This window comes from Lepus europaeus, chromosome 4 (assembly GCF_033115175.1).
Source record: "Lepus europaeus isolate LE1 chromosome 4, mLepTim1.pri, whole genome shotgun sequence".
In the NCBI taxonomy this organism is placed as follows: domain Eukaryota; kingdom Metazoa; phylum Chordata; class Mammalia; order Lagomorpha; family Leporidae; genus Lepus; species Lepus europaeus.
In genome coordinates, this window is record NC_084830.1 from 44,150,524 (window position 1) to 44,172,217 (window position 21,694).

The following is a 21,694-nucleotide window of genomic DNA, read 5'->3' on the forward strand; positions in this document are numbered from 1 at the left end:
GAGCTGGATATGAAGAGGAGCAGCTGAGACTCAAACTAACCGCATGTACGGGATTCTGGCACCACAAGTGGAAGCTTAGCCCACTACGCCATAGCCCCAGCCCTGAGATTATTTTCTTAATTTCTCTCTCTCTCTCTCTCTCTCTCTCTCTCTCTCTCTCTCTCTCTTTTGACAGGCAGAGTTAGACAGTGAGAGAGAGAGAGAGAGAGAGAGAAAGGGAAAGGTCTTCCTTCCATTGGTTCACCCCCCCAAATGGCCACTACGGCCGGCGTGCTGCGCTGATCTGAAGCCAGGAGCCAGGTCCTTCCTCCTGGTCTCCCATATGGGTGCAGGGCCCAAGCACTTGGGCCATCCTCCACTGCTCTCCTGGGCCACAGCAGAGAGCTGGACTGGAAGAGGAGCAACCGGGACAGAATCCGGCGCCCCAACCAGGACTAAAACCCAGGGTGCTGACATCACAGGCGGAGGATTAGCCTAGTGAGCCGCGGCAACGGCCCTCTTAATTTCTCTTCAGGACTGACTATTTTAAGGCATAGAAATGCATCTGATTTTTGTGTGTTGATTTTGTGTCCTGTAGCTTTGGTGGTAAAATTGCTTATTAGCTGTAACAGTTTTGTATCTATGTGTGTGTGTGTGTGTGTGGGTGTGGGTGTGTGTGAGAGAGAGAGAGGGAGAGAGAAAGCAAAATCAAATCTTCAGGTTTCCTAAATTTAAGATTATATATTCTGCAAACTACCTGGCTTTTATTTCTTTTCTATTTGGATGCCTCTTATTTCTTTCTCTTGTCTAAATGCCCTGGCTCACAGTGACGGTACTATGGTAACAGTGGTGATGTGAACGGGCATCCTTTGTTCCTGATCTTTGGGGAAAAGCTTTCAGTTTTTCTTCTTGGATATGACATTAGTTGTGGACTTTTCATTTATGGCTTTTTAATATGTTGAGGTAATTACTTTCTGTTTCTAATTTGTTCAGTATTTTTATTGTTAATTGGGGTTAACTTCAGTCAAATGCTTCTTCTGTTAACAGTTGAGATGATCATGTGGTTTTGGTTTTGCGAATTTGGTGTATTTTATTGGTATTCTTTTTCATTTTAGAAACTTTTTAATTATTTACTTGAGAAGCAGAAAAGAGAGAGAGAGAGGGAGGACAAACAGAGGGAGTGTTCCTGCCTGCTGGTCCACTCCCCAAATGCCTATTACGGCTGGGGCTGGCCAAGACTGAAGCCGGGAGCCAGGAATGCAATCCAGGTCTTCCATGAGGGTGACAGAAACCTAATTATTTGAGCCAGTGCCTCTGCCTCTCAGAGTTTGCAGTGGCGGGAAGCTGGAGTCAGATCTTGGAACTGAACCCATGTATTTCTGTGTGAGACACTGGTGTCTTTACTGCTGTGCCTTTTAGTACTTTAAAGATGTCATTGTGTTTTGGTTTGCTTAGTGTCTGAAAATAAGTCTATAGTCATCATGATTTTTGTTCTTACGTAAGTAATACCTTTCCTGTGACTACTTTTAGTATTTCTCTTTTTCCCTAGTGTTCAACAATTTTACTATATTGTATCTTGGCTGCTCTCTGTCTCCTGCCCTTCCTTCTCATCTTTCCCTATCCACTAATTATACCATTGTTATTTTGTGTGGGACTTAGATTTTTCTCCCTTTTATTTTTTTAAGAAACAAATTTTCCTCTTCAAGTGACTTATCTGTTTTTATTCCTATCCAGTGAAATTTTCATTTCAAGTATTTTATTTTTCATTTCTTAAATTTCCATTTGGTTTTTTCATACCCCTCACCCCCGAATGCATCTTTCATTTTCTTTAATATCTGTGAGTACATGGAGGCATATTATTTTTATAGGCTGTTTATCTATTAATTTCACCATCTCTATTGTTTCTGGGTCTATCTTATGTTTTTTCTTCCTCTTTATGAGTTGTAGTTCCTGATTTCTCATATGTCTAGTGATTTTTGACTGTTTTTGACACCATTGATTTTACATTTGTTAGCACTAGATTTTGTTATGTGGGGTGGGGTCCATCTGGCCCACAGGCCATATGAGGCCCATGAAATCATTTGGTCTGGCCTTGCCAAGGCAATTGCATGTGGACCCAAAATTTAGTATATCTATTGCAAGCCAACTTTTAAGTTGATAATTTTGTATAGCCCATGAATGATGTTATAAATATCCAAATGGCCCTTGGCAGAAAAGATTCCACAGCCCTAGAAGGGCTTGTTCTGGTAAGCAGTTGTTACCAATATAGATTGATTTGATGTTTCTGAGGCTTGTTTCTAGGTTCCCCTAGGGAGAATCTGGAATAACCTTTATCTTTCTCAGTAATATAGCCTCTTCTCTGAAACAAGGTCATTCTGAGTTCTCTATTGAATGAGCTTTGTATTCAAGGAGTCCTTTCAACTCTTGCTGGTGGGAAAGATTCCCAGCATTGTGAGACCTCTGGGAATTGTGCTTTTTATTGCTCCCTGGTCATTTTTTTCCACCTCCTTTAGGAAATTGGTTTTGCTGGGCTTTGAGGAGATTTTGTTAACATGCACAGATTGGCATTCAGCCAGATACTCAAAGAAACGCCTATGGAAATTGCTGAGCTTCTTTCTTTGTATAATGCCCCCCCCCCTTTTAGAAAACTTTTATTTAATAAATATAAATTTCCAAAGTACGACTTGTGGATTATAGCAGTTTTTTCCCCATAACCACCCTCCCACCCCCAAACCATCCCATCTCCTACTCCCTCTCCCATCCCATTCTTCATTAAGTTTCATTTTTAATTATCTTTATATACAGAAGATCAACTCTATACTGAGTAAAGATTTCAGCAGATTGCACCCACACAGACACATAAAGTACTGTTTGAATACTAGTTTTACCGTTAATTCTCATAGTACAACACATTAAGGACAGAGGTCCTATATGGGGAGCAAGTGCACAGTTACTCCTGTTGTTGATTTAACAATTGACACTCTTATTTATGACGTCAGTAATCACCCGAGGCTCTTGTCATGAGCTGCTAAGGCTATGGAAGCCTCTTGAGTTCACCAACTCTGATCTTGTTAAGACAAGGTCATATTCAAAGTGGAAGTTCTCTCCTCCATTCAGAGAAAGGTACCTCCTTCTTTGATGGCTCATTCTTTCCGCTGGGATCTCATTCACAGAGATCTTTCATTTAGGTCATTTTTTTACCAGAGTGTCTTGGCTTTCCATGCCTGAGAAACTTTCATGGGATTTTTGGCCAGATCTGAATGCTTTAAGGGCTGATTCTGAGGCCAGAGTGCTTTTTATGCCCTCTCTCTCTTTACTCTGTAATACAAATTCTAGTTGCTTCACCTTCCTAAACATCAATCTCTGATTCTTCAACTTATCTGAATTCCTTGGTTCCCTTTCTGTTCTTCACATCCTGTGCTAGGTTCTGCCTTAGCCTCTAGATTGGGCACCTCGGTGATGGAAGGGTTCATCTAATTTTTTTCCCCTTTTTTGAAGATCTCAGTCCAGGAATGCCTGTTACACAAAGTGTGAAATAGTTGTGTCCTATATTTTGTTGAATCATCTAGTGATTTACATCTAACATAATTTTTCATCCTATTACTCCCTCATTGCCAGAAGTGGAAATTCTGCCACGTATATTTAAGTCTCTTAAGTTGTTTCAAGTTTCAGTAGCACTTGATATGGTCAAATTATTACCTTCTTGTGCTTTATGACCTGATTTCTTTTTTCTTTTTTTAAAGATTTTATTTATTTATTTGAGAGGTAGAATTATAGACAGAGAGAGGGAGAAACAGAGAGAAAGGTCTTCCATCTGCTGGTTCACTTCCCAAATGACTGCAAAGGCCGGAGCTGAGCTAATCTGAAGCCAGGAGCCAGGATTTTCTTCTGGGTCTCCCACGTTGGTTCAGGGGCCCAAGTCCTTGGGCCATCTTCCACTGCTTTCCTAGGCCACAAGCAGAGAACTGGATTGGAAGAGGAGCAGGGGGATGCCGGCACTGCAGGCGGAGGCTTAGGCTACTACGCCATGGAGCTGGCTCCCATCTCATTTCTTTAATATTGGTGTCTGTTTTGTTTTGTTCTTTATTTTTTACTTAAGGTATTTTCTTGACGATTTTGTCCCTTCTCATGGCTTTAGGCTCTATTTATGTGCTGATGACACCAAGAACTATATGTTTACATCAGATCTTTCCTTGGATTTACATACCTAATTGCTTATTGGAAATTTACATTTTGTTGACTAGAACTGAACCTAGCAGATTTCTCTCCAAACCATTTTCCTGATGCTGCTAGCCTGTAAGTGGCATTGCTTTCTGCTTATTTGCCTTTGCCAAAGGTTAAGAGACAAGATCAGCTTCTGTCATAATCCCATATTTAATCAAAACACATTCTTCTGTTGCTGCTATCTCTTTTATATCCTGAATAGTTCATCTTCCCTCCATTCTTACTGCTAGTGCTGAATTACTATACATTTATATTTTGAATCAGCTCCTAGATCGTTCTTCTCTGCCCTGGTTCACTGAAAATTCTTTCTCTGCATTTCAGAGGAAGTGATCATTTTAAAATAAAATTTGTTAACATTCCCAAGGCTGTGTTTTACCTAGGCCTGCTTACCTCTGCATGCTGATCAGTTTTACTTTGTCTTTCAGTCATACTGAATTATTTTTCCTATGTCGAACATGCTGTGTGTAGTCTCAATTCTTGTTTCCAGATATCTCCACATGGCAGATGGATGATTTAACAAAAGCAAAAACAAAACAGAACAATGACATTTCTGTATGGCAAACAGTCAAATAGACCACAAAACTTAAAACATGTAAGTGAGGTCAAAATACAAAGGAAAATATTTGTAACCTAAAAAAAGGCTAGGATAAGAAAAAGACTGACAGTAGGAAACTAGTGAAGAATGTGAACAGGTGGCGCAGTTTCATAGCCATATGAAAAAATGTTCATCTTCACTCATAATACAAATTAAATCTACTCAGAGTTAATAAACTTGCCCAAATCCAGACAATTTGATTAAATACCCTATTGTGGTGGAATTGTGGGAAAAGAAGCTGTCTTATATATGGAAGAATAAATTGGTATAAGCCCTGTGGAGAACAACTTGCTAATCTCCATCAATATAGTAGATCCCCTTGTCCAAGGGAGATACCATTCTAAGACTGTTGTGGATGCCTGGTACCACGGATAGTGCCAACCCTATATATATTGTTTTTTTTCTATACATACATACCTTACTTTATAAATTAAGTACAGCAAGACATTAACAATAATAACTAATGAATTTGAATAATTGTAATAATTTTACTATAATAAAAGTTATGTGATCTCTCTTCCTCAAAATATCTTTTATTTCACTTTTTCACTTGAGAAGGTACTTTATGGCTTCTCTTTTGCATGTCTAAAATGCTAACATCACTACTCTTATACTTTGGGGCCATTTTTTAAAAAAAGATTTATTTATTCATTTGAAAGGTAAATTAGAGAGAGAGAGATAGCTTCCATCTGCTAGTTCATTCCCCAAATGGCTGTAATAGCTATGGCTGGGCCAGGATGAAGCTGGAGCTGTGAACTCCATCCCAGCCTCCCACATTGATGCAGGGGCCCAAGCACCTGGGCCATTTTCCACTGCTTTTCCCAGGTTATTAGCAGGGAGCAGGATTGGCAGTGGAGCAGCGAGGACTTAAACCTGCACTCATATGGAATTCCATTGTCACCACCACAATGCCAGCCCTGGGACCATTATTAAGTAAAATAAGGGTTACTTAACAAAAGCACTTTAATATTGTGACAATCAGTCTGATAACCAAGAAATCTACTAAGTGATGGGTAGCATACACAGCCTGGATACTTTGGACAAACAATGATTTATGTCCCAGGCAGGATGGACTAGGATGGAGTGAAATTTTATTGTGCTACTCTGAATGTCACACAGTTTAAAACTCATGAATTGTTTGTTTCTGAAATTGTTCATGTAATATTTTCAGAATGCTGTTTAAGGTAGCTGAAGAAATGAAAAGAGGAACAAGAGACGGGGGTCAGGGGAACTATTATGTACATGTGTATTTGTGTAACATACACTTATAGATAAAATTATACCATAATGTAATCAACAATTGTAATAATTACTAATAGTTATGATAGTAATCTTTTTTTAAATTTAATTTATTTATTTGAAAGGCAGAATTACAAAGAGGCAGAGGCGGGGCGGGGGGTGGTCTTCCATTAACTGGTTTGCTCCCCAAATGGCCACAACGGCCAGAGGTGAGCTAATCTGAAGCCAGGAGCCAGGAGTTTCGTCCTGGGTCTTCCATGCTGTGCAGGGGCCCAAGGATTTGGGCCATCTTCTACTGCTTTTCCAGGCCATAGCAGAGAGCTGGATCAAAAGTGGAGCAGCTGGGCCTGGAACCGGCACCCATATGGGATGCCGGCACTGCAGTCAGTGGCTTTACCTGCTATGACACAATGCTGACTCCATGATAGTGATCTCTTGTGTTAGTTATATCACATTATTGAAATTATGTCAATCATGATGAGTATATAGTTATATATACTTGTCAGTGTAAATTTAATTGCAATTTTTATTTATATAAAGGGAACAAATTTCATGTATTTCATATATCTGTATATATGAAATACATACAAATTTCTTTTAAATATTTTTTAAAAGATTTCTTTCTTTATTTATGGAAAAGCCAGAATTGCAGAGAGAGAGAGAGAGGGAGACAGAACCAGAGAGAGAGAGAGAGAGAGAGAGAGAGAGAGAGAAATCTTCCATCTGCTGGTTCCCTCCCCAAATGGCCATAATGGCCAGGAGCCAGGAGCGTCTTCCAGGTCTTCCAAGTGGATGGCAAGGGCCCAACACTTGGGTCATCTTCAGTTGCTTTTCCCAGGCCATTAACAGGGAGGTGAGTAATATGTGGAGCAGCCAAGACATGAACCAGCACCCATATGGGATTCCAGTATCATGGGAAGTGGCTTTACCTGCTCTCCCATATATATAGTTTTAAGAACATAACAATACTTCCTACCCTACCCTCCCTCCTTCTTCCAGCCTTTCTTATTTTTATTTTAATTATTTAATTGCAGTTTCTTTCATATTTGTATGCATGTGTATGCATATGTGTGTATTCTCTTGACCTCATAGTTTCACTTCTGGAATTTATCCTATATTAGCCATGTAAGATTTGACTTATGTGTAATGTTATTCATTGCAGCATTATTTGTTATAACAAAAGAGAACCTAGAAGTCTATAAGTAAAAGATAGGGCAAGTAAGATATGCTGTGTCTGTAATGGAACAGGATGTAGCTATTAAAAAGAATGAGGATACTTTTTGTGTGCTGGTGTTGTAAAAATCTCCAACATAGAACATAGGACTATATATTAATCTTGTATAAAGAAGAGTGTGATAACAATGCTATGCTGTGTTAAAAATGGAAAGGGTGGGGATTAGAAAGGTATAAAGGTCTCACAAGTAAGTAATAAAAGTTTGGGGGTGCTGCTGGGCACATGTGGAATATGAGTGGGGGCAGACTATTTACACCTTTTTTTTATTGTTTGATTTTTGAGCCATCTGAATATATTGCTTATTAAAAATAGAAATCTTGTAAAAGGGCTTAAAGAAAATATTTTCTTTTTCTGTACAGTAAGCTAAAAAAGCTGAGTGAAGACAGCTTGACTAAGCAACCTGAAGAAGTTTTTGATGTACTAGAGAAGCTTGGAGAAGGGTAAGTATAAAAAATATGAAAGTAGTATTCAAATAATGACAAAACAATTAAAAAATACTTTGTGACATTAATTTTTCAACTAGAGTATATGGCTTGACTTGAATAGTAATAGCAATTAAACTTGGCAGTCAGCAGGGAATTTTAAAGATCATATTGTGCTAGATCTGGTAATAAGTATTTTTCAAAGAAGTAGTCCATATAAAAGGGAAAACCTAGAGTTTGAAAGGGTCTCTAGGTGGTTTAGTTCATTCTCTGACATTCTCATTAATAGGGTTGAAAGATTTTAACTTTGGTCATTTTTTTAGGACCTTGGGCTCGTTTTATTTGGGAAAAGGTAAAATAATAGGTGTGAATAGTATGTCTCAATGAGGAAACAATATGTGTAGGCAGAGGAATAATGACATGGCTTCAAAATAGCAGTAGAGAAACGTTTCATACTGAACACAGAAAAAGGTAGGGAGCATTTAATGCAGTGGCATACAAGACAGCTTCAAGAATAATAAAAGATGCAAAATAGAATTAACAGCAGCTCAGCAAGAACAAGAAAAGGAAATAGAGAATACAAAAATGTAATATAATAAGGTAAATGTAAGATGGATGAAATGAAATCAGATCATCACTAAGTATCACTTGGGCTGTCTTCTGCTGCTTTCCCAGGTGAGTTAGGTGGGAGCTTGATTGGAAGTGGAGCAGCTGGGTCTTGAACCAGCACCCATATGGAATGCTGGCATGGCAGGTGATGGCTTAACCTGCTCTGCCACAATGCTAGCCCCTCTATGAACTTTTAAAAGTACCCTCATATATCCTTGCATTCTTCCTTTTTTTAGGGTATATTTGTGGGCAGAGAAAAACTACAATTTTTTAAAAGATTTATTTATTTGAAAGACAAAGTTTTATATATATACATATATATGTATATATATACAAAAGTTTTATATATATACATATATATGTACGTATATATAAAACTTTGTCTATTATATAAATATAAATATATATATATATACACACACATACATATATATATTTAAAGAGAGAGAGAGAGAGAGAGAGAGAACGAGATCAATCTGCTGGTTCACTCCCTAAACGGCCGCAACAGATGGGGCTGGGCCAGGCTGAAGCTAGGTGCCAGGAACTTCTTCCCAGTCTCCCATGTGGGTGCAGGACCCCAAGGAATTAGGCCATCCTCTGCTGCTTTCTTAGATTCATTAGCAGAGAACTGGATCGCAATTGGAGTCCTGGCCCTCGTATGGGATGCCAGCATTGCAGGCAGTGACTTAAACCTACAAATTCTAAAAATTCCGAAAAACCCCCTACAAATTCTAAATAAAGTCTTACAGGTCACATTTTCTGATTACAACCTAAATTAGAAGTAAGTAACTATAATATTGACAAAGATAGGAAATTGGAAGACATATTCTAAAATAACCCATGGATTGAATAGGATATTACAAATTATCTAGAAACCAGTGAGAAGGAGGATACATTGTACCAACATTTCTGTGGAAAACAGCAAAACTTGGTAGGGAGAAAGACTTAGTTTTAAATTCTTTCATTACTGAAGAAGAAAGGTGAAAAATTAGAAACTTAGTGTTTGCTTAAAGAAATCAGAAAAATAATAAAATAAAAGAAAAATTACGAAGAGAGAATTAATAAAAGAAAATGCTTCAATTAGTGAAATAGAAAACTAAAATTTAAATGATGAACACAAAAGTTTGCGAACAGATAGATAAAACACTTTAATCTCTTCTGATGTTGACAAAACAAGTTAGAGCAAAATGTATTAGACTTGGAATAATAAAGAAAATATGACCATTGATAGAGAAGTGATTTGAAGAATTGACTACCATATGCTGCTCTATAACAACTGATTTAAAAATCCAGAAGAGGGGCTGGCACTTGTGGTGCAGTGGGTTAAACTGTTTGTGGTGCTGGCATTCCATATGAGCACCAGTTTGAATCCTGGCTGCTCCACTTCTGTTCCAGCTCCCTGCTAATGTGCCTGGGAGGAGCCACCTATGTGGGAGACCTGGGTGGAGTTCCTGTCTCCGGGCTTTGGCTTGGCCTGGTAGAGAGTGAAGAGCAGCTGAAAAGATGTCTCTGCTCTCTCTGTCCCTATAACTCTGCCTTTCAAATGAATAAATAAATCTTTAAAAAAATCCAGAATCAACTGAATATTTCCTAGTAAAGTATAAATTACATAAATTGACAGCCTAAGTTACAACTTAAATCAGTTACCACAGATAACATAGAAAGGTGATTAAGTGCTAATTCAAAAAACACCAGCTCAGAGCATTGCTATTCACGGTAACCAAAATGAAAACATAACTCCAGATGTCTGTCATCTGAAGAGTGGATAAACAAAATGTAAAAATGTGGCACATCTATGCACTAGTGTTTTAACCGTGAAAAGGAATGAGCTACTCATACAGTGCTATAATGTGATTCGACCTCAAAAAAATTATGATTAGTGAAAGAAGTCCAGTAGAAAAGGTCACCTGATTCATGATTTTGCTTGAAGTATCCAGAATAGATAAATCCATAGAGACAGCCTATTTCACGTGTTTTGAAACTACATGTTAGTAATGGTTACACAACATTGTAAACCCGCTAAGTGACACTGAGTGATATACTTAAAAATGTTTTAAAAAGTAAATTTTATATTTTGTGTATTTTATCATCCTTTGCCCCAAAAATGGTACCAAATAAATTGTATCCAATTTTTATACAGGACAAATAATTGTATTTAATGTTAAGAAGGCAACATAACTTTATTTTATTTTGTTACTATTTTCAAAAAGATTTATTTGAAAGTGTGACAGAGAGAGAGAAAAAAAAAAACAGAGAGAAAGAGAGATCAAAGACATCTTCAACTTGCTGGTTCATTCCTCAAATTTCTGCAACAGCTGGACCTGGGCCACTTCTAAGCCAGGAGCCAGAAACTCCATCCAGGTCCAGGCATCATCTGTTGCTTTTTCAGCAGCATTAGCTGGGAATGGGATTGGAAGCCAAGTAGCTGGGACTCAAACCAGCACTCTGATATGGGATGCAGGCATATATGGGGTGGCTTAACTTGCTATACCACAGTGCTGACCTTGAAGCTTTGACAGCTTTAATATTAAACCCTAGATGCAAAAAAAGAAAAAGAAAATTGAAGATTGTAATTTTGCTTTATGCTGCTTCCCATTATGGAAAAACCATATCCACCCATCTCCGGTGGATAGATGTTGCTGTTGCTCTTGTCTTTTTATTTATTTATTTTTTATTTGAAAGTCAGAGTTAGAGAGAGAGAGAGAGAGAGAGAGAGAGAGAGAGGTCTTCCATTCAAATGGTTCACTCCCCAATTGGCTGCAACGGCCAGAGCTGTACCAATCCGAAGCCAGGAGCCAAGAGCTTCTTCTGGGTCTCCCATGTGGGTGCAGGGGCCCAAGGACTTGGGCCATCTTCTACTGCTTTCCCAGGCCACAGCAGAGAGCTGGAGCGGAAGTGGAGCAGCCGGGACTCAAACCAGCGCCCACATGGGCTGCCGGCGCTTCAGGCCAGGGCGTTAACCCACTGTGCCACAGCACCAGCCCCTGTTGCTCCTGTCTTAAGAGTCCCATCATCCATTAAATATGCTTACATTTCTGCTGTCTCTGTCCTGCATTATGGAGCTTTCTTTGATGCTAGTACCCTCTGGACTTTCTCCATAAAAATAGGGAGTAGGTAAACAAGGCATGTTAACATAGATCCGTTCCAGTGTTCCATTTCCTTGAGCCTTTGTTTGCCTTTCTTCAATGTGTACTGAGGAGTGTTTGGCATCTCACTTAACACAGACCACTGGTAAGTTCAGGTTTCAATTAAACACGTGAGTAAACTGTCGGGGACACCACCAACAGTTTGAGCCAGTCACTGAGTCTGATATTTCTAGGTTTACATCTGTGTCAATAAATTTCCTTCTCCCTAGAAATCTTGGAATCAGTTTGTATCCATTCATTTTCCATTACTATAACAAAATACTTGAGGCTGGGCATTGTATAAAGAAAAGAGGTTTATTTAGCTCATAGTTTTTAAGGCTGAAAATTCAGGATTGGGCAATTCCGTTGGTTCTGCCTCGGCTTTGGCTGCTTCACAACAGGACAGGAGCAGGTTGTGGGAAGGAGAACTCAACGTGGTGACACAGGAAGCCAGAGAAGGATTTGGGGGTATGTTCTTCTGTAACAACTTACAACTGGAGCCAGTGCTATGGTGTAGTAGGCTAAGCCTCTGCCTGTGGTGCGGGCATCCCATATGGACACTGGTTCATGTCCCAGCTGCTCCTCTTCCAATCCAACTCTCTGCTAAAGGCCTGGGAAAGTGTGGAAGATGGCCCAACTACTTGGGCCCTTGCACCTGTGTGGGAGACCTGTAAGAAGCTCCTGACTTCTAGGTTTGGATCGCCCAGTTTGGGCCATTGTGGCCACTTGGGGAGTGAAGCAATGGTTGGACCTTTATGTCTCTCCCTCTCTCTGTCTTTAACTCTACCTCTCAAATAAATAAAATCTTAAAAAAAAAAAAAAAAAGCCCAAACATGTTATTATTAACTCGTAGTTGTGAGAACCCACTCCCTGAAAACAGTAATCCCTTCTGAGGACAGAGCCCTTAATGATAAAATTACCTTGCACTGATCCTTACCTTTGAAAACGTCAGCCACTTCCTAGCACTGCCACACTGGAGAACAGCTTCTAACATAAGAACCCTTTGGCCATATAGTCAAACCATAGCTAAACCGAAATACCATTCCCACATAGTTTCTATGGAATTCTGTTATAAAAATTGGTAAAATCTTATAAATTTTTAATTTAATGGTTAGCTATTTTGGGGTTAGTTTTATGTCCCCGACCATGCACCATGATTTCTCTGAGATTTGAGTAGGTCTGGAAGCAATGAGAGGTGGTAGTGGAATGATTTATAGACAGATCTATATTCTCCTTCAAAGTGACTGCCCTGTGTGAGGTCATTATAGTTTCAGGCATTATAATGCAAATTTTCTCAGTCCCTTTTTCTAGCAAAGAGGAGCTTTGAAGGATTTGGGTATTCAGGATACTGAGATCATGAGAATCGACTTAAATGTTTCAATACCAGTTCTCTAAATGCCTTAACTTTGACATAAGAGACCTGGTGATATGAATTCAGTTTGCAGTGTAAATTAATCTGCTGACAAGGTCACACTTTGAGTGATTTTTCAGAAATCTCAGCCCTGTGAGAAATTAAGAATTAAGAAATTCATTTGGGACATTGAGTTTTCTGATTCTCCTAGTCTTGAGCTGGACATGTAAGTCCTGAGATTGTTAACATTAGTTCTCTACCTTTTCCAGTACAGGCAGAGGCAGCAGCCCATCCTGTATCCTCTGCACCCTGCTTTCACCATACACTCTACCTATTTAGCTACTTGGTCTTTTGAAGCTTCCCCTGAACTCCAGATGACCAAGGGTGGAAATTTACATAATTATTTTGCCCCTGAATATCACAGGCTGTCAGTTTTCTATTTGTTACCTCACTGTGTACATATCTAAAAAAGAGCTAATTCAAGATTTTCATCTTTAAGTTTCTTTCCCTTGGAACCACTTCATCTACCAAAAACAACACTGGAAGCAGGTTATGGTTACTCTGTGTACTGTGAGTATGAGGCATTTTGTGTAAAGTCGGGAGCTCAAATGAACTGTAGAAGGGCAAGCGATGCAGAGGTCATGGAAGCTGCTGCTTAGATTGGAGAACCAACACTGACGAGCTCAGCCTAAAGTGGGAGTTTCTCAGATCTCTAGGAGTCTGCTGGAAACCTGAAGAGTCTTTGAGAAACTTCTACTGTCAGCCTGTAGCAGTGTGGTGGTGATCCGAAGCTCAGCAAGAAGTAGCTGTGTATCTCCTATCTGTCGGTGCATCTGTTACAAATACATCTGGAGAATAATGGCTCAGTGTTTTGCATTCAGGTTTCATACATGTTCTTCTCATAGGCAAACTCTTAACTGAGAATCATTCAGGAAAAGGAATTCTGGAAATAGGGTTCCCAGCAGCTTCTCTTCTGCAGTGCTCAAGAGTCCTTAAAAGCAGGGATGAGGTTGCTTCATTGGCAGTAGACGATCTGGCACTGAATTCTGTAGTGGCTTTTAAAGGAATATGTACACACACACACAGACACATGTGTCACTACCCCCTCCCCCCCCACCAAGGTGAATTTGGATAGCAAACTGGATTAAATCACTTCAGAGAGTCCAAAGAAATCAGGGGATAGGATAAAATTCATCTTGTTGAAGTAGCTACTTTATTGTTGCTTTTTAACTTATTTTGAAAGACTGTAAATTTGAAAATAATTATGCATTGATTCCTAAGATAGGAAACATTTCATGTTTTCCAGTGACTTGCTTATCTTCTGTAGAAATAAGATAGTGAGAAGAGCATGGTCTTTGGAATCAGATTGTATTTGAATTCTGGACTTGTATCTAGTCTCTGTTTCCTCATATTGTAATGATGATAATAGTATTTTTCCTCACCATTGAGAAGGTTGAATTTGATAATGCATATAAAATAACTAGTGTAGTTCCTGGTTTATAATAAGAACCCAATAAGTAGCAGTATTCTGGTTCACGCTAAAGCACAAATTACTTCCTTGTTTTTGCTTTTAAGACATATGAATATTTGGCCATTGCCATGGTTCACTAGGCTAATCCTCTGCCTGTGGCCTCGGCACTCTGGGTTTTAGTCCGGGTTGGGGTGCTGGATTCTGTCCCGGTTGCTCCTCTTCCAGTCCAGCTCTCTGCTGTGGCCCGGGAAGGCAGTGGAGGATGGCCCAAGTGCTTGGGCCCTGCACCCGCATGGGAGACCAGGAGGAAGCACCTGGCTCCTGGCTTCGGATCGGCACAGTGTGCTGGCCATAGCAGCCATTTGAGGGGTGAACCGATGGAAGGAAGACCTTTCTCTGTGTCCCTCTCATTGTCTCACTCTGCCTGTCAAAAAAAATGACATATGAATATTTAATTGGCAAAGTTCCAAGAATTGTAGCAGATACTGTTTTTGGACCAGCAGCCGTTAGATTTTCTCTCTCCCTCATTTTATTTACCTGTGAATATGTGGTCTTTCTCTTGAGAAGATCCTGAAAGGAACATTTGAGGAGACCTTGCATCTATAATTCAGAGAGAACCAGAGAGCTGAAAATTCCTTGCTTCTCTAACTTTGGTGTTATGCTGTCACCAGCTGAGGGTTTCAGCAGGCTTTCAGGACTCTGAAAAGGATAGGACTTTGATATTCTGGGGATTATTTTGCTTGAAATCAGCCTTTTCTCCCAAATTGCAACTTTGGCTATTTTTAATCTACATTTCATTCTTTTAATTCTCATTTGTATCTTCTTAACGCTGCATTTGTTTGAGTTGACAAACCGTAAGTCTGTTTCTTTCATTCATCAGAGAAATAGTAACTTACTGTACATTATCTTGATTATTTTAAGTCTTATTGGAGCAGTGAAGCTATAATTCATTAACTTTTCTTATTGTTATTTACTTACTTTGACATTTTACCATTTAAATATTGTTTTAAAAAAGAAAAGACCTCACATAGAAACTTATGGTAGACTTTTTATAAAATAGTTGTAAAGTTCAATAGGAAAAAAATAATATCTTGATTTCTTTTAGGTCTTATGGAAGTGTATTTAAAGCAATACATAAGGAATCTGGACAAGTTGTTGCAATTAAACAAGTACCTGTGGAGTCAGATCTTCAGGAAATAATTAAAGAAATTTCCATAATGCAGCAATGTGACAGGTATGGGGAGATTTTATTTCCTTGTTTACTTGCAAATATAAAATAAAATGTATTTTTTGTTATCTGTTTAATTTTCTGAGTTCCCATTGGAAGTAAGACTGATCCTTTAAAAAAGGTAAGGTTATCTTTGTAGTGTAGTCTTTTGGACTTACAGCTTTTTGCTTATACATTAGACATGATTTTATAACATAAAGGAACATATGAAAGAAATACTTAAGTAGTTTTCCTGTTCTCAGGACCATTTATGGGTGAAAATGATTTTTTTGATGATAAGAGTGGGTAATTTATTTTCTGTTACATAACATTTTTTTTTAAACTTTATTATATTTATTTGAAAGGCAGAGTTACAGAGAGGCAGAGAGAGAGAGAGAGAGAGAGAGAGAAAGGTCTTTCATCCTCTGGTTCACTCCCCACATGTCTGCAATGGCTGGAGCTATGCCGATCTGAAGCCAGGAGCCAGGAGCTTCTTCTGGGTCTCCCATGAGGGTGCAGGGGCCCAAGGACTTGAGCCATCTTCTACTGCTTTTCCAGACCATAGCAGAGAGCTGGATCGGAAGTGGAACAGCCGGGACTCGAACCTGCACCCATATGGGATGCTGGCACTGCAGACAAGGACTTTAACTCGCTGTGCTACAGCACCGGCCCCAACATAACAGTTTTTACTAATTAAAAGTCATGTTTTATATAAAATCTAATTCATTCATCTAACATTTACTGAGCACTCCCAGTTGGTGACGTATTGTGTAAGGACCTAGGAATATCAAAACATGTAAACTATTGTTTTTCTTCTTAAGGAACTGGTGATATAACAGGGAAGATAGATGCATAGGCCGTCAGCTGTGATATAGTGCGGTCACCATACTGATGCAGTGACGATGGATAAGAGGCGGGGCATGTTCCTCAGCTACTGGACTCAGGAAGTCTGGAATGCTGAGGAAGAAATGGAGGATTAAGAGAGTAAAGAAAATTATAGATAGAAAGGTGAAAAACAGCTGTAGAAGTTAGTTTTTCATTACTGTACAAGATACCTGAGGCAGGCTGACATTATAATGGAAAGAAGTGTGTTTAACTCACTTTGGAAAGGCTGAACGTCCCAGTCTGAGCAGCCCCTTCCACTTGGCTTTTGGTGAGGACTTCATGTGGATGCGGCACAACAGCAGAAGCATGGAAGCAAACAGTCACAGAAGATAAGCAGCCAGTGAAATTGGGCTCCCACAGTCCCTTTTGGGGCACAACCCCAATGAACTAAGGTCCTCTGACTGCACTTCACCTCTTAAAGATAGGTCACATCCTAGTGCCACACCAAGGACCAAGCATTCAGCACATGAACCACTGAGAGGTGAACCACAGCAAACCAAAACATAGCCACTGATGTGTGCTGTTCTGACAAGGCTTAAAATGATCGGAGTGGGGAGTCTGAGACAGAGACTGGTATGACTGATGTTGGGTAGGTAAATGGAGCTGATAATGAAGTGTTATATACTCAGTGTTAAATAACCTGGTCTTTGGCCAGCGCCGTGGCTCAACAGGCTAATCCTCCACCTTGCGGCGCCAGCACACCGGGTTCTAGTCCCGGTTGGGGTGCCGGATTCTATCCCGGTTGCCCCTCTTCCAGGCCAGCTCTCTGCTATGGCCCGGGAAGGCAGTGGAGGATGGCCCAAGTGCTTGGGCCCTGCACCCGCATGGGAGACCAGGAGAAGCACCTGGCTCCTGGCTTTGGATCAGCGAGATGCGCTGGCCGCAGCAGCCATTGGAGGGTGAACCAACAGCAAAAAGGAAGACCTTTCTCTCTGTCTGTCTCTCTCTCTCTCACTATCCACTCTGCCTGTCAAAAAAAAAAAAAAATAATAATAATAACCTGGTCTTTATGAGAGATGCAGAGTATATCAGTTAGGACTACGTTTAGCCTGTAACTAGTGAATTAAAGAAGAATTTCTTTTTCTCCCCTAACAAAAGGTCTGAAGGGGGCGGGGAATGTGGTGCAGCACGTTAAGCTGATGCTTGGGATGTCTGGATTCCATATCAGAGTGCCAGTTGGAGTCCTGGCTTCTATGCTTCTGATTCAGCTTCCTGCTGATGTGTCCTGGGAAGCAGAGGATGATGGTTTAAGTGCTTGGGACCCTGCTACCCATGTGGGAGACCCACATGGAGTTCTTGGCTTTATCATGGCTCAGGCCTGGCTGTTGTGGATATTTGGGGAGTGAAACAGCAGATGGACCTTTCTCTCTTTCTCTCTCTCTGCCTTTCAAGTATATGAAAAAAAAAAGCATTTCTTAAAAAAAAATCTGGTGATAGGGATGGTCCAGCAGCAGCAACAAAGTAACATCTGTGCTTCAGGCTTCTTGTTGTCTGATTCTTTGCATATGACCTTTGTCTCATGTTTATTATCTCATGGCTACAAAAGGGCTGCTGGCAGCCTCAGACTATGTCTGTATTCCAAGCAGGAAGAAACTGGAAGGATCATACCCAGAAATGTTCACTTTATGTCTTGTTTGTCAGAATTATATCAGGTGATTACTCAAGGAAGCCTGTACACATTGTCACCCTTAATCACATTGGACCCTATTAGTAAGAGAACCGGCTCCCATAAGGGGTGCAGGCATCATAAGTGATAGCTTAACCCATCATGCTGCAATGTTGGCCCTTCCTTCTTTCAACAACAATTGAGAATCATGTTTATTCCTTTTGTGGATGCTTTCTGATGACACTAGGTCTTACAGACTTGCCTACTGAAATATTTGCACTATCTTTATCTTTCACTCTTTGAGAGGAGAATCATATTTTTATTTCTCAGCACCCATTAAAGTGCCTAGTGCTTATGCTTTTGGTTGAATGAATGAACAGATACTGTATGTATGAGGAGTATAGGGAAGAGCATTATAGGTTGAGGGGATCCTAGGGAAATCCTTATTCTAGTTATATTAAACTTTTAAGGGGAGTGGGAAGTAAGGAATGCATGGGGGAGGTATGGGTGTTTGGTGCAGTGATTAAAATGCTGCTTGAGGGGCCTGGAGTTGTGGCATAGCAGGTTAAACTGCTGCTTGCACCGCCAGCAACCCAGATGGGTGCTGGTTCGAGTCCCAGCTGCTCCACTTCTGATGCAGCTCCATGCGAATGTGCCTGAGAAAGCAGTAGAGGATGGCCCAAATCCTTTGGTCGCTACCCTAACATGGGACATCTGGAAGAAGCTCCTGGCTCTTGGTTTTGGCATGACCAACTCTGACAATTGTGACCATCTGGGAAGTGAACCAGTGGATGGAAGACCTCTTCCTGTATCTCCTTGCCCCACTCTGTAACTCTGTGTTTCAAAAAATAAAATATAATAATAATAAAAAATGCTGCTTGTGATGCCGGTATCCCATATCACAGTGCCTGGGTTGCAGTCGTGGATCTGCTGTGCATTCCAGCTTCCTGCTCACGTGTACTCTGGGGGCAGCAGGTGATGGCTCGTAGTTGGGTTCCTGCCACCTACCTGGGAGACCGGGGTAGAGTTCCTAAGTCTGGCCTTTGGCCTGGCCCAGCCTCTGCTGATTCAGGCGTTTGGGGACTGAAAAAAAAATGATGAGGTATTGCTCTCTATATCTCCCTCTTTCTCTGTTCTCTGCCTTTCAAATAAAACTTTTTAAAAAACAAATGAGCTGTTGCATATCAAAATGTCATATTTGAAAGTCATGAAACATTTAAAAGAAGACTATAAGAGGAAGAAAATGAAATGTGAATAGAATTCTAGAGCTTTTGTACTGCTTTATAGCAGAATGCCATACACATTTAGTGGTACTTCTGAAATATTTATTGACTAAATGGTAAAGAAATATCAGTAAAAATAGTCCCTGCCATTAGATACAATATGAAATTCATATTGTAAGTATGAAAGTGTGAAGGATCAAAAAAATTAGTTGGTTAAAAGATCCTAAATGCCAAAACATAGGACAAGTCAAAAATAAAGTAGGAAGTGATAGGAGAAAGCATTCTCTTTTAGCTAGTGACTACTAATATTAATATAGGATGTGTTAGTGAGAGATTGGCATTAAAATGATTTAGAAGATAACAGTATAAATCAATATATTCCCACAGAAGACATATATTGAGATTTTTGTTTGAGAAAATGATTTAAGTATTTTGGGTAGATTATCTTGCTTCTACACTCTACAAAAAGACTAGAGGGAATGTTTAAATTTTTTTTGTCCATTTTAGTGGATATTAAATATGCACTGAATATTGTATTTTGGCATAAGTATTTGAGAGCTCATCTTTTTTATTATTGAATCTTTATTGTCTAATCCAGTGCCTGGTAGAGTAGGCATTTAATAAATATTTGTTGAGGGACCAGTGCTGTGGTGCAGTGGGTTAAAGCTCTGGCCTGAAGCGCCAGCAATCCTTATGGGCACCAGTTCAAGACCCGGCTGCTCCACTTCTGATCCAGCTCTCTGCTATGGTCTGGGAAAGCAGTGGAAGATGACACAAGTCCTTGGGCCCCTACACTGGCCTAGGAGACTGGGAAGAAGCTCCTGGCTCCTGGTTTCAGATCAGCTCAGCTCCGGTCGTTGCGGCCAACTGGGGAGTGAACCATTCGGATGGAAGACCTCTCTTTTCTGACTTTCAAATAAATTAATTAAAAATAAGTATTTGTTGAGTGGATAAATCATAGAATGTTAATGTTAGGCTAGACCTTTGTAAGTCAGCTAGTTCACTGTTTTTCAAACTGAATTCTTCCAAAGAGGTACTTTAGGAGTCTTTTTCAATGAAGAGTCGAACAGAATGAGAAACCTCATCATTGCTTTTATCTTTGTATGTCTTGTGGCTCATTCTAAAATATTGTTTGAAGGAAAAGCCTCTGGTACTAAAACACATTTAAAAATGATTTTTTAGGTTCAGAAAATGAGACCTGGAACTTTTACATGAGTTACTCAAGAGCTTGCAGCTAGTTAATGACTGAGATGCAGTAGGAACCCATATTTACTGACCTCAGGCCCAGAGTTGAAACCAGTGTCTATAAATAAAAGATTCCAGCATTTCCAAGGGAAGGCAGTTATGGGATGGAGGTGAGAAGTGGTCAGCAATACCTGTGAATACTGTGTGCCAACCAGCGTGGGTACAAGAGAGCCCTGACTGACACAATCCATCCCTTCTTGGTGCTTATACACCAGAGAAGGAGTTCCTCATGTCTTAACGAGAGAAATATGTTGTTACGTGTTAGTGCACACAATTATTCATTTATTTACTCATTTAATACACATGGAGTACCTAAACCTGAAAGTAGCCTTCATGTATTGCTCACATGTGTAACAATGAATGAGTCTCAAGGTTTAGAGGGACATACAGTTAGATGGATGTGACAGATGAATGGGCCATCCCGTTTCAGTATAGTCTGATAAAAGTTGTGATGGGGTAGCATGGGGAACTATGCATGTTGGAAGAGATATCTAGTCCCCTCACCTTGGGGAATCAGGAAAGCTTTCCTGGGAGGATACACCCAAGCTGAGTCTTGAAGGATGGCTTGAGTTTTCTGGGCAAAGAGGAGAGGCTAACCATGTAGGGATAGAGCATTTCTACTTGGTCTGCTTGGTGTCATGGAGCCTTCCCTGGCTTCTACAAGAACAACCACTGTCTTGTCTATTCTGTTTGCTTATATTGCGAGGTGAGATTCCAGTGAACACTGTTTCTGAAGCCAAACAAAAAAAAAAGTTTGAATATCACTATAGTGAGGAATTAATGATGAATTTTGGCAATTGGTATCAGCTCATGTATATGAGGATTCACTTTTAAAATATACCTTTAGCAAAGTGTTGTTTTTCAATTAAGATGAAATTCAAGTTAATATTTAAAGCATTTAAGCTGTAAAAAATAACATTTGACTTTCTTTCTTGCAATTTTCTTTCAATTAATTATCCTCTGTAGCCTAGACTATTTGGACTTAAGTAACAACAAGAAACAAATTGCTGAGTGAGAACAATTCAGTTCTCATAGAAGAATATTCACATTGCTTTTGTAAAAACACTATTTACTTTTATATTGTTCCTGTTAATTTGTAGAGCACGAAGATTATAGTAGTATATTGATGAAAATTATTTAATGAAAATAACCAATTCTATATGGTTTGGGCACCAAACCAAATAGCTATGACTTAGAAAACTCTACCACGTGGTGGGACAAGGAAGACACAGTGAACTTACACAATGCACCAGCAAGGAGGGGTAAACCATGAGGGCTT

General features: G+C 39.7%; 1 protein-coding gene across 1 annotated transcript in view; it reads left to right on the forward strand.

The window, feature by feature from the left end:
• STK3 (serine/threonine kinase 3) overlaps positions 1-21,694 on the forward strand; it is a 317,866-nt gene that overhangs the window by 37,951 nt on the left and 258,221 nt on the right. The window contains exons 2-3 of the mRNA XM_062188183.1: positions 7,631-7,711; positions 15,355-15,483. Coding sequence (XP_062044167.1) covers positions 7,631-7,711; positions 15,355-15,483 — 210 coding nt within the window. The remainder of the gene's footprint in view (positions 1-7,630; positions 7,712-15,354; positions 15,484-21,694) is intronic.